At 35.9% G+C, this 14166-nt stretch overlaps 1 protein-coding gene across 1 annotated transcript in view; it reads left to right on the forward strand.

Annotated features, from left to right (window-relative positions):
• NRDC (nardilysin convertase) overlaps window positions 1-14166 on the forward strand; it is a 102849-nt gene that overhangs the window by 41269 nt on the left and 47414 nt on the right. The window contains exons 7-9 of the mRNA NM_001206991.1: window positions 5206-5279; window positions 10598-10693; window positions 11610-11732. Of these exons, the coding sequence (NP_001193920.1) occupies window positions 5206-5279; window positions 10598-10693; window positions 11610-11732 (293 nt within the window). The remainder of the gene's footprint in view (window positions 1-5205; window positions 5280-10597; window positions 10694-11609; window positions 11733-14166) is intronic.

Below are 14166 nucleotides of genomic sequence, written 5' to 3' on the forward strand. Positions count from 1 at the left end.
GTCAGATGCAGAGTTCCAAAGAATAGCAAGAAGAGATAAGAAAGCCTTCTTCAGCGACCAATGCAAAGAAATAGAGGAAAACAACAGAATGGGAAAGACTAGAGAACTCTTCAAGAAAATTAGAGATACCAAGGGAACATTTCATGCAAAGATGGGCTCGATAAAGGACAGAAATGGTATGGACCTAACAGAAGCAGAAGATATTAAGAAGAGGTGGCAAGAATACACAGAAGAACTGTACAAAGAAGATCTTCACGACCCATCATGATGGTGTGATCACTGACCTAGAGCCAGACATCCTGGAATGTGAAGTCAAGTGGGCCTTAGAAAGCATCACTACGAACAAAGCTATTGGAGGTGATGGCATTCCAGTTGAGCTATTTCAAATCCTGAAAGATGATGCTGTGAAAGTGCTGCACTCAATATGCCAGCAAATTTGGAAAACTCAGCAGTGGCCACAGGACTGGAAAAGGTCAGTTTTCATTCCAATCCCAAAGAAAGGCAATGCCAAAGAATGCTCAAACTACTGCACAATTGCACTCATCTCACACGCTAGTAAAGTAATGCTCAAAATTCTCCAAGCCAGGCTTCAGCAATATGTGAACTGTGAACTTCCTGATGTTCAAGCTGGTTTTAGAAAAGGCAGAAGAACCAGAGATCAAATTGCCAACATCCGCTGGATCATGGAAAAAGCAAGAGAGTTCGAGAAAAACATCTATTTCTGCTTTATTGACTATGCCAAAGCCTTTGACTGTGTGGATCACAATAAACTGTGGAAAATTCTGAAAGAGATGGGAATACCAGACCACCTGACCTGCCTCTTGAGAAATCTGTATGCAGGTCAGGAAGCAACAGTTAGAACTGGACATGGAACAACAGACTGGCTCCAAATAGGAAAAGGAGTATGTCAAGGCTGTATATTGTCACCCTGCTTATTTAACTTCTATGCAGAATACATCATGAGAAATGCTGGACTGGAAGAAACACAAGTTGGAATCAAGATTGCCGGGAGAAATCTCAATAACCTCAGATATGCAGATGACACCACCCTTATGGCAGAAAGTGAAGAGGAACTCAAAAGCCTCTTGATGAAAGTGAAAGTGGAGAGTGAAAAAGTTGGCTTCAAGCTCAACATTTAGAAAATGAAGATCATGGCATCCGGTCCCATCACTTCATGGGAAATAGATGGGGAAACAGTGGAAAGTTCAGACTTTATTTTTCTGGGCTCCAGAATCACTGCAGATGGTGACTGCAGCCATGAAATTAGAAGATGCTTACTCCTTGGAAGGAAAGTTATGACCAACCTAGATAGCATATTGAGAAGCAGAGACATTACTTTTCCAACAAAGGTCTGTCTAGTCAAGGCTATGGTTTTTCCTGTGGTCATGTATGGATACAAGAGTTGGACTGTGAAGAAAGCCGAGTGCTGAAGAATTGATGGTTTTGAACTGTGGTATTGGAGAAGACTCTTGAGAGTCCCTTGGACTGCAAGGAGATCCAACCAGTCCATTCTGAAGGAGATCAGCCCTGGGATCTCTTTTGAAGGAATGATGCTAAAGCTGAAACTCCAGTACTTTGGTCATCTCATGCGAAGCGTTGACTCATTGGCAGAGTCTGATGCTGGGAGGGATTGGGGGCAAGAGGAGAAGGGGACGACAGAGGATGAGATGGCTGGATGGCATCACTGACTTGATGGACGTGAGTCTGAGTGAACTCCGGGAGTTGGTGATGGACAGGGAGGCCTGGCGTGCTGCAATTCATGGGGTCACAAAGAGTCGCACACGACCGAGCTACTGAACTGAACTGAACTGAAAAGGGAACTTCTTCAACGTCATAAAGAGTAACTTTGAATAACCCACAACTAACATCTTTTTTAATGGTGGAAGATTGAAAACATTTTCCCAAATATGAGGATCAAGACATCAGCTCTGTCCATCTCTATTTGACATTGTAGTGGAGGTTTTAGCTAGAACAATTAGACATAAAAAAGAAGGCATGCAGATTGGGAAAATAGTAAAACTACCTTAGATGGCATCATTTTATATGAATGATTCATATCATGTGATTATGATATCACAACCATAATCTTAGAAGATTTACTTAGTCTTAAATAGACAATCTAACTAAGATTTATAAAGAAATACAGAGAGCTAAGTATAGCCAGGATACTTTTGAATTGGAAAAATAACAAGGTCGTAGAACTTGACCTACTAGATATCAAGATTTGTTTTGCTAGACAAAGAGACGGTGAAACAGAATGTTTCTTGGAATGGAAATAGACCAACACATATGTGGACACTTGATTTTTGATAGGAACATTATGAAGCGGTGGTCAAGGGCTTTAAAAAGATACCAAGACAGTATAATGGCAAAAACAAAATTGAGTCCCTATCTCACAACATACACAAAAAAATCAATTTATGTGGATTATAGAACAAAAAGTGAAAAGTGCCATTAAAAGTTTTATGGAAAAGTGGGACTTTAACCTTAGATAAGGGTTATCAAGATGGAAAAACAAAAAGGAGAGATGATAGTTCATTCGGTTCATGTAAAGGTAACATAAAGAGAGTGGAAAAAGCAAGTATAAAGTGGAAGAATATATTTGTAACACATGTAACTAACAAAGGACTTATATTTAGAATAACTACCATTGAGTTTTAATTATTAGATTACCTATGTTTACATATGATTATATATGCTATTACATATTATATAAGTGAAGTGAAGTTGCTCAGTTGTGTCCGACTCTTTGTGACCGCATGAACTGCAGCCTACCAGGATCCTCCATCCATGGGATTTTCCAGGCAAGAGTAGTGGAGTGGGTAGCCATTTCCTTCTCCAGGGGATCTTCCTGACCCAGGAATCGAACCCAGGTCTCCTGCATTGTAGGCAGACGTTTTACTGTCTGAGCCACAATGGATAATAAAATATATATATACTCTTAGAATCAATAAGAAAAGTACAACCCAATAGAAAAAGCCCTTAAACAGGCATATTATAAAATAAGAAATTAAAATTATTACTAAAAATATAAGATGTTCTATCAGGAAAATGTAAATTCAAATCATTATGAAATTTAAGTATCCTTCTAAAAGTTACAGAAAATTTTAACGTCTGACAGTACCAAGTGAGGGTGAGGTTGTAGAGGATTGGAGGAATGCTCCGATGCAAGGGTAAACTGGCACAATCACTTTTGGAAAGGTTTGGTATTGACCTGGTGATGTAGAACGTATGATGCATATGCTATTACCTAGGAGTTCTTTCTTAGTTAGATATTTAGACAAACTTGTGCACATGTGCTATGGTACATATTTATAAGAATGTTTTTGATAGCATTGTTTGTAATGGTTCACATCCGGAACCAGCACAAATGTCCATCAGCCGTAGAATGGATGAGTAAATTCATACAGTGAAATATTCTACTGCAGTGAAAATAAATCAGCCACAGTCACGTGTAACATCGTGAATGACCATTAAAAGTGTTGAGTTAAATAAATCATGTAAAGGGTATATAAACTATATATCCATTTATATGAAGTTCAAAAATTAAACTTTATTGTCTAGAACATGCATTCTTGGCAGGGTTCATATTGTTTCTTTTGGTAGCAGAAATTGGTTCTTGGAGGTAAAAAAATGTTTGATATTATAATGGTTTGTGGCCCTCCAAAGCTTAACCCTACCTGGAAAATCTTCACTTAGTATTAATTTCTTTCTGAATTTTCTCAAGTATCACATGAGCACCATTTACACTGACACTGAGTTCATGGAAGAGATGCAGAATGTATGCAAGGTCTGGGCTACAAAATTGTGGTGATAGATGGTTGGAGGACTTTCAAATGATTGTTTAATCTTGAAATCATCACTAGAGGTAGTCTGCATGTGTCAGTTGGTTGTCATTAGCTGCCTTGTGGATGTTTATGTTTGACCCTCCTTTTGTGTGTGACTTTGATTTTTAGAATTAAATATAATATTCTGTTTTATTACTTAATTCAATAAAAATTATTTAGCTCATCATTGTAACAAGTACTGAAAAGAAAAAAATGTCAGTAATATTTTAACGAGTACTGCTACTGCTGCTATTGCTGCTGCTGCTGCTAAGTCGCTTCAGTCGCGTATGACTCTGTGTGACCCATAGACGGCAGCCCACCAGGCTCCCCTAGCCCTGGGATTTTCCAGGCAAGAACACTGGAGTGGGTAGCCATTTCCTTCTCCAATGCATGAAAGTGAAAAGTGAAAGTGAAGTAGCTCAGTCGTGTCCGACTCTTAGTGACCTCATGGACTGCAGCCTACCAGGCTCCTCCGTCCATGGGATTTTCCAGGCAAGAGTACTAGAGTGGGGTGCCATTGCCTTCTCCCTTAATGAGTACTAGTAGCTAATTAAGTTAAAAGTTTCTTCTCAGAGCAAGCAGAAGTTCAAAGTTTATTAAATATTGTAGGAAATTAATTTTTTTAACATCTTGCTGGAAAAATAAATAGTAATTTTTTAAAAACTTGATTGTATTGCTGTTATTATTTAAATGGATATTTTGCATATGTAATTTGATGTACCACAACCTACATAAGAAATATGTTAAAGTTTACAAATATAGTTATACAATTAAGTGAAATACGAATAACCTTTAATATTTTAACTTAAAAAGTTAAAAAAGAGGAGTCCTCAGATACTTTTTACTTATGAAATCAGGTACACATACAGTATGTAAACAGGCTTTATATGTGTGCAGAAATTTCATAGGGTAGTGATTGGAATAAGATTTCTGAAAAGGCTCCTTAGGGTTGATAACGGGAAAAAAAAAAATCAAGAAACACCAGTCTAGAAATACATGTATATGTGTTAAAACTACCAAGAAAAGCAGAGAAGTGATTACTGTAACATTTATGTAACTTCTGAGATGGGTGCTGGGTGCTTCTAGAGTTTTGACAGTGTTCTATTTCTTGAACTGAGTAGTTGCCACTTCGGCATTTGCCTTATAGTCTGTATGCTCATGTTTTATGTATTTTTCTGTAATGGGTATTATATTTCATAATAGAGAAAAAGTGGTTTGTAGACTTCAAAATCTAGAAATGCTGTAAATTGTTTAGGTTTTATACGCACGATAATGAATTAAATCTCCAACTTAGTAAAGTTTCTTACTTTAAAAAAATAGACGTTGACTAGTGAAAAGCTTTTACCAGACAGGTTTTTTTTTTTTTTTTTGTCTTAAGATGGGCCCAGTTTTTCATCCATCCACTAATGATCAGAGATGCAATTGACCGAGAAGTTGAAGCTGTTGATAGTGGTAAGTGCTTTATGTCTTACTGCTTATTCCTTCATTGATCTAGTTATTTAGCACATTTATCATCCTTTATCACTCTTTATGTCATAAAGGGCTAAATTAAAACAGAAATGTCATGTTTATTACTGAAGCCATTAAATGTCTATTCAGTATAGATTTGAAATAAAGGAGTGTGGATTTTTGATTTTTCAGCCTTTGCTTTTTTTGAGGGTTTAACCACAGTGACTGACCTCTTAACCATAATTCTTAATTCTTAAGACTAATACTGGGTATTCAAACTTTAGAAGTTCACATACTCTTTTTGCATGAAGAAATATTTCCTCTGAGGCTTTACTTTATGCACCATCCGGATATTAAAATAGCTTATTTTTTGTTACTTCTGTGTGTCAGTAACTTCTGTTACTTTGTGGGTTTAGCTTCTGTAGTTCTGAAAATAATTTTGATATGTTTATAGATGAAGAAACTAAACTCCTGAGCAGGATACCTTTTAATTTTACTTTTTGATGGTCTTTCTTATCTTTGTGTTTTAAAGATTGAAGACCATAAGGAAAACTGTGTGTCTGTATAGGGTGAGGATTCATTAGAGAACCGTGCTACAGATATCCCTCAGTTACAGGGTATCAATAAATAATATCACTGCAGATTAACCCTTCTTCCTTATTTTAGCATTAGAAACATGTAATAGTACACTGGGGGGGACTTCCAGTTCATATAGGTTAGGCTTGGCTTGCATCACTGAAGAGGCCAGGTCTTTGTAGTAGTTCTTCCTTTTGTAACATTTTCCCTTTGGTTTGATTGTGTATCTATTTCTGATAAACATTTACTGCCTTCAAGCGGAGAAGGCAATGGCACCCCACTCCAGTACTTTTGCCTGGAAAATCCCATGGATGGAGGAGTCTGGTAGGCTGCAGTCCATGGGGTCGCTAAGAGTCGGACACGACTGAGTGACTTCACTTTCACGTTTCACTTTCATGCATTGGAGAAGGACATGGCAACCCACTCCAGTGTCCTTACCTGGAGAATCCCAGGGATGGAGGAGCCTGGTGGGCTGCCGTCTATGGGGTCGCACAGAGTCGGACGCGACTGAAGCAATTTGGCAGCAGCAGCAGGAGCCTTCACTAGGCAAAATAAACTGCAGATGACTGGAAAGAACTATTTGTTTTCAAGCCAGCAAACTGTGTTTTACTTATAGAAATGTCACTAATTGTGGCCGTCAATTTATTAGTAGAAGAGGGTAGAATGGAGTTAGATTCCTCCTAGTTCTAATCGCTTCTTATAATCAAAGATTTATTTTCTTCATTTTTGTTATTTACTTACCCACAACTTTTTTCATAGGCCCAGATAACTTTGTTGAATGTATGAAAACTAAAATAAATAAGGAAAACTATAAAAGCTTTCCCTGCTTTTGGGAACCTAGGAACTATATTCTTTGTCTTTAATTATTTCAAGTATGTTTTTATTTGTATAGTTTCAAGAGTGGGTTGAAATTGCCATTTAAAACGTTAAAAGGACCCTGATGGTCCAATGATAGGACTCAGAAATTGTACTGCCAGAGCCCGGGCTCAATCTTTGGTTGGCAGACTAAGTTTGCTAGCTGTGTGGTAAGGCCCCCCCAAAAAAGATTAAACATCTGATTTAATTTTATAAGTTTAATTCAGAATATATTATATTTTGAATATGTGTTATATGATATGTACTCACACACTCACAATAATTAGTTTTGGTTTAAAATGAACTTAGGCTAAAGGCTCTGTTTTTTTTGTTTCCGATGATAGGAGACCTAGGTTTCAATTTGTAATCTGATACAAATAGCTAGGTATATATCATTAGTTATTTAACCTTCTAAGTATAAAGGATTTACTTGAGATTAGAGAGATGAAAGGAGCCTCCCCAGTGGCTCAGCGATAAAGAGCCCACCTGCAGTGCAAGAGATGCAGGTTCGATCCATGGGTTGGCATGATCCCTTGGAGGAGCGCATGGCAAGCCACTCCAGTATTTTTGCCTGGAGAATCCCATGGACAGAGAAGCCTGGCAGGCCGTGGTCCATGAGGTCATAGAGAGTCGGACACAACTGAAGTGACTGAGCATGCCTTGTATGCAAGGAGATGGGAGAGGTCTTAAATTTTGGTGTAACAAACTAGTATTCATTAAGTAGTTGTTTTTTAGCATGTTGTTTATGATATATTATTCTCTTATTTGTATTTATAATACATCAGAAAATTTAAGATGAGCTTAAGTTTAGGTTCTATGAACATTGAACATACGAGCATTTGGGGACTCAGTATTTACACATTGGTAGATACTGATATTTATTATGAACACAGCATAAATTTATCTTGGCTAAAGCCACAAAACATTTATAATTGAATAGTGTCACATGTTAACACATATCATATGCAGGCCATTAAGAGTTAACAGCTCTAGGCCAGGTCTAAGTCAGTATTGTAGTCACACATCTTAGCCTTTCTTTTTCCAGAATCAGTATCTACAAATAATGAGGTCTATTAAGCACTTTTGAAAGCTTCACAATTGAATGTTATTTTCTTTTATTCAGATGTAATAATCTTTATTTATCATTCTCACCTCATTTGCATGTTTTTAGTTGCCTGCATGCTTTAATAACCCATGCAGTGTGAGAGGAGTTGAAATTCAACTGTCATGGTAGATTCATCTTTTCATTTTCCTTTTCCTTCTCCTCCTGCTTATGGAAGAGATTCTTTGCTAGGTTTTAAATTTATCACTTGTTGTACCTTCATTACCATGCAGTCTGTTTTTGGTCTGATTTTGCAATGGAGTGGTTATACACATAAATTTATAAGAATTTGTTTGCACAATGCAGATAGGTCTGTTCAGTGTTTTATAATTTTCTTGAATACATTTAATCACAGAAGCTACAAATGTACACAGAATAGATCTTAAAATCAGATTGACTTATTGCTAAAATAAGATTGTAGAGAAAATATTATTCTTAATGATTAGCTCTTTAACAATTATTCATACTCTACATAATCATGTGTAATTGCCTACATATTGTACCTTAGTAATTGTGATTGGGGATATGACCAAAACTTTTTTTAATATAATCAAGTAGTTGAGTGTGTTCTTTAAGTGTTCAGTATTTATACTCTATTTTTATCAGTTGTAGGGGAATTCTAAATTACTTTTTGTAGATATGTTTATATGTCTACTCTGTTATGGTTTCCTGTTGCTGCTGTAACAAATTACCAGAAAGCTTAAAATAACAGATTTATTTTCTTAAACTTTTGAAGGTCAGAAATCTAAAATATTTCCTCAGGACTGCATTTCTGTTGGCGGCCCCAAGGGAGAATCTGTTTCCTTTTCTACCTTCTAGATACCACCTACTTTCCTAGACTGTGGCTCCTTTCATTATCTTAAGAGCCATTGGTGTGGAATCTCCTTTGCTATCTGACCCTGCTTTTGTCTTAACATCTTCTGACCTTGATCCTCTTACCTCTCTCTTTTAAGGACCCTCTGATTACATTGGGACCACCCAGATAATCTAGTAGAGTCTCCGCTTCGCAAGATCATTAATTTAATCACAGTGCAAAGTTCCTTTTACCATATAAGGTAACACATTCACAGGTTTTGGAGATTAAGATATGGCCATCTTTGGGGGCCATTGTTCAGTCTTTCACACTTAATAATGGAATTGTTTCTTCTGTGTTATAGCCACCATATCTTCATGTTTTTACAGAGATTTTAAAAATTTGCTCTGTTGAAGCTATGTATATATACTTTTTACTATGTATGCTTTCTAGATATGGAAATTGTTTTTTTTTTTTTTACTGTCTCACCTTTGATTTAGACTTCATGACGTAACTGAAATATGTTATTTCATATATGTTTCTACTACTTTCCATCTCTTCCGTCACCACTTTGGTTTCTGCTCTCTTTCCAAGTATAACAGTGATGGCTCCTCATCAGTTTTCCTGTCTCTACTTTTACAACCAGAATGAACTTACTGAAGTCTAGATCTATGATAATAATAATGTTACTCTCCTTATTAAACATTGGTAATGTCTTACCATTATTCCTATAAGTAATAATAGCTAATATTTATTGAGCTTATTATGATTATTTACCTCCATTATCCTTACTTGACATGCAGTGAAACTGAGGCTTAGAAGGGCTCTTTCAAAAATTGTTTCTTCCTTATCTCTTCAGCCTGATATCTTGACTCTGCTTTGATTCTGAACTTTCTACCTCCAGCAACTAGTTTAGTAGTACCTGGTGCATAGTAGATGTTCAGTGTAGGAATGTATCTTATTTAATTCTTATTTTAAAAAATCCTATGAGCTTGATACTAGTAACTCCATACTCTAGACGAAAAATAGAATCTAGGAAGTTAGATAACTTCCTCAATGTTATGCAGCTTAGTAATTGCAGAACTTGGATTCTAGCCAAGATATTTCTGGCTTCAAAGTGATTGTTTTTAACCATTAGTACTTTATTACCTACATAGTTGGCTTTGGAGGAAATTTAAATAATATATATGGCAAAGTTCTCAGATAATAAGGAATTTGATTTAACATTTTATTAGCACCTTCATTAATAAAATCTTAGACATAGCATCTGTTGACTGAATAAAAATGCACAGCCTAAAAGTTGAGAGTTATGTTTTACTTGACGGGTTCTCTGAGGACTTCAAGCCTGGGACACAGCATCTCAGATAATGCTGAGAAAACTGTTCCAAAGTGGCAAGGGGGATCAGGGAGCCAGGATATATAGGAGTTTTTTGCAACAGGAGACCAGGTAGTTGGAACATCAAAAGATTACTGTTAATAAAAGAAAATGAGATATCTCAAAGTAAGGAATTTAGTGCTTTTCTATGTATGGGAAGATGCAAGTCTGGACTCACTGAAATCATTCCTTTGATAGCATCTCAGCTATCTGGGGCCAGTATCCTGTGTTTTCTCATGCTGAGTTGCCTTAGGGCACACTGTCCCTGCGGCTGTAATGTGATGGCTTGATGTCTATAACATCCTTTGTTTACTGATTGGCAGGCAATATTTTGGTTCTCATATTCTAGACTTGAAACTTTCAGGTCATTAACTACCTGTTTCATTTGAAAATAAAGGAAAATCTCTAGAAAAGTGAATTGACTACCCAAAATTACAGAATATATTAAGTCATAGAACTTGTCCTAGATCATTGAATTTCCCACTTCAGTCTTACTATACATGATTCATAAAATTAATTTTTATTACTTCCTTACTTTCAGTTGTTTAGCCTGAATTTCCAGATAGTAAATCAAGATATTGAATTTCATTTTATTAAAAATATTTCTTTAAAATTGACAGAATATCAGCTTGCAAGACCCTCTGATGCAAACAGAAAGGAAATGTTGTTTGGAAGCCTTGCTAGACCTGGACATCCTATGGGAAAATTTTTTTGGGGTAAGAGACTAAATATTTCATCGTGTTTCATATTTTCTAGTAAAGAAAGATTGAGAGCATGAAGGGTTTATAAAGAATGGAAAGGTAAGGTAGTTAGGTACTTTTTACATTTTGGGGTAGGTAGGTAGGTAGCTTTTCAAATAGAAAGCAGTTAAGTATGCCTATGTTTTAGTTCCCTAATGTTGGATATATGAGGAATAGCACCTACTATTTAGAAAATGTTTTTTGAGTACCAGATGTTCTACTACCACAGTGTGAATTTATAAAAGTGTGTTATAAAATATGTGCTCTACCCCAACCTGAATTTGCCTTTATCAACAGAGATTGAGTGGTGATTTCTCTAGTAGTTTTTGAGCTGTGACCTAATTTTGTTTAATTGGTAAACTGTTTAAATGGTGTCTGTTTTTCATAATGGCTGTTTCTTAGTGTTAGAATTCAGTTATTATAGCCTTATATTAATCCACTTGACTACAGAGTAGAATCTGGAATGAGTTGGCCTAATGGCATTTAGACCAATCATTCAAAGGATGATTTGCTTGTTTGCTTGTTTGTACAGTTGTATATACAGTTGTATATGGCATCCTGGCTATATGTGGTTTATATTTAAGAATTATGCAGAATATTACTAAAATAATTCATAGATAAAACCTAATAGACTAATTATTAAGAAAGGAAGAGTAAGGCAAATACTGTTGTTGAGGTATTGCTAACTAGAGATTAATTCCTTAAGTGTTAAAATATACCTTGAAATTGTTTCTTGTAAATTTTTGTCTTATTTTTATAAACTGTTTCAGTATTTTGAGTCACCTGGGTTATTTCCTTAGTTGTATATAGTAGCAGAGGATGCACTGTCAGTGTAGAGACTTTTAATACCGTAAACTTAGTCATATCTATAATCTTTTTCATTTTTTTATAGGAAATGCTGAAACTCTCAAACATGAGCCCAAAAGAAATAATACTGATACACATGCTAGATTGAGAGAATTCTGGCTGCGTTATTATTCTGCTCATTACATGACTTTAGTGGTTCAATCCAAAGGTAATATTGTCTACTATGGCCCTTAGAATTACTTGAAAGTAGTGCTTTTTTAGGATTTGTCTGTCATATCAGTGTTACTGTGCACTGTTAACTTACTTTAGTGGTTGATCCTAATATGAACTAAAGGAAATCAGAATTTGAAGAGGCAAAGCTCAGGGACACACAAGATCATCTGATTCTCAGGCAAATGTTTTTCTCTTATAGACATAAGTCTTATCTCTTGGCTAGTGTTAGTGTATTAATGTACCAGTAGATTGTGAATTGGTCTTTTGAGCAACATTTGGCTGCTGCCTTTATCATCTCTGCTTTTGCATTTAATTTGTGTTAATCATAAACTCTTAGAGGGCACAGATCAGATCAGATCGGTCGCTCAGTCGTGTCTGACTCTTTGCGACCCCATGAATCGCAGCACGCCAGGCCTCCCTGTCCATCACCAGCTCCCGGAGTTCACTCAGACTCACGTCTATCGAGTCAGTGATGCCATCCAGCCATCTCATCCTCTGTCGTCCCCTTCTCCTCTTGCCCCCAGTCCCTCCCAGCATCAGTCTTTTCCAATGAGTCAGCTCTTCGCATGAGGTGGCCAAAGTACTGGAGTTTCAGCTTTAGCATCATTCCTTCCAAAGAGATCCCAGGGCTGATCTCCTTCAGAATGGACTGGTTGGATCTCCTTGCAGTCCAAGGGACTCTCAAGAGTCTTCTCCAACACCACAGTTCAAAAGCATCAATTCTTCGGCGCTCAGCCTTCTTCACAGTCCAATTCTCACATCCATACATGACCACAGGAAAAACCATAAGCCTTGACTAGATGAACCTTTGTTGGCAAAGTAATGTCTCTGCTTTTGAATATGCTATCTAGGTTGGTCATAACTTTCCTTCCAAGGAGTAAGCATCTTTTAATTTCATGGCTGCAATCACCATCTGCAGTGATTTTGGAGCCCAGAAAAATAAAGTCTGACACTGTTTCCACTGTTTCCCCATCTATTTCCACAGTGTTTGTCTTTTCATTATTACATAGGGTCCAGTAAAATGGCATGATTAATTGAAGCCTATCATGGTGATGCTAGCAGAAGTATCTTAAATGTAAAAATATTGGTCAGTACCTCTACACTTTTCCTTCTTTTATCTTTAGTGAAGATAATGTTGTATCAACTTTTCTCATTAAAGAAATCATAGTATCTTTCTTTTGTTTTCTTTATATTTTATTCTCCTTAGGTTACTTTTCCAAGGCAGTCATTTGCTGAACTATACATTTTGATATACCTCATATTTGTATATTTGATACACATTTGATATACCTCAGTTTGTATATTTCTTTTTGAAAAACAAATTTTCTCACCCTAATGTAATTCTCCATTGTATAAGATTTTGCTCTCTCATTGTCAAAATTAAGATCAGAGATGACTTGGCACTTAATTATAAAACATTTTTATATTTAGAATCAAAATTAGTGCACTAAAGTTGGCATGAACATAAGGTATGGCATTTAGACTGCAAATGTGCATCTCCATTCCTTTTACAACATTTATTAAAATAGGCAATTCTATATTTAGTATGTAATGTTAATTTGCAATTTAAAACTAATTTTTGTTTCCAAATCTTTCATGAACATGCATTTTTTTTCAACTGGGTATTGATTCTTTTGCATTCTTTTCTTCAGTGATAGCAAATATATTAATGCTTCTTGCAAATTTCTAAAATAAGTCCCACATATTTGATAAGAGAACTTTGTCCAATCTAGAGTCAGTTTGGAGTGTCAGCATTTATTGTATCATTTACAAGTTAAATATCAATATAAATAGTATGGAGTAAATTCAGAACTTGATTACTGATTTGCATCTTATTTTGTATATCCTGGGGCATCACTTTTTGAGTTAGTGAAACTCATGTGTCTGTTGAAACTAACAAGTAATATCCAGTGATGGTGATGGTAACAAATCACTGGGATAAGACTAAAAGATTTCCTTTTTCATTTAGAACTCCTGTTTTACTAGAAATTTCAAAAGAATTTCTTATGAAATATAAGAAAAAGAATTGAGAGAAGATAGAAATCATATCAACCTAAGAAGACCTCAGCAAGTGTATATTGATGTAAAACAAATGGAATATAATAGTACTGATGAGCTGCTGAGAACGGTCAGTGTAGTGTAGGTTAGTTAAGAGAAATCGTAAGTTTTGGAATGGTGATTGATGTATTCTCATCTCTTGGTCCTAGCAAGGTTAGTTAAAAGAAACCGTAAGTTTTGGAATGGTGATTGATGTATTCTCATCTCTTGCCTAGCAAAACCTTTTTTTCTACTTGTGTGCTTTCTCTAAATTCACTAGGAAGAAAGAATAAAGGAATCTCAACAAAATTAAATTATATGTATCTCAAGATTTTCTTAAATAGTTATTTTTCATGTTAGTGATTACTGGTTAAGGAGTGGCAAGTGATGCC

This window comes from Bos taurus, chromosome 3 (assembly GCF_002263795.3).
Source record: "Bos taurus isolate L1 Dominette 01449 registration number 42190680 breed Hereford chromosome 3, ARS-UCD2.0, whole genome shotgun sequence".
NCBI lineage: Eukaryota > Metazoa > Chordata > Mammalia > Artiodactyla > Bovidae > Bos > Bos taurus.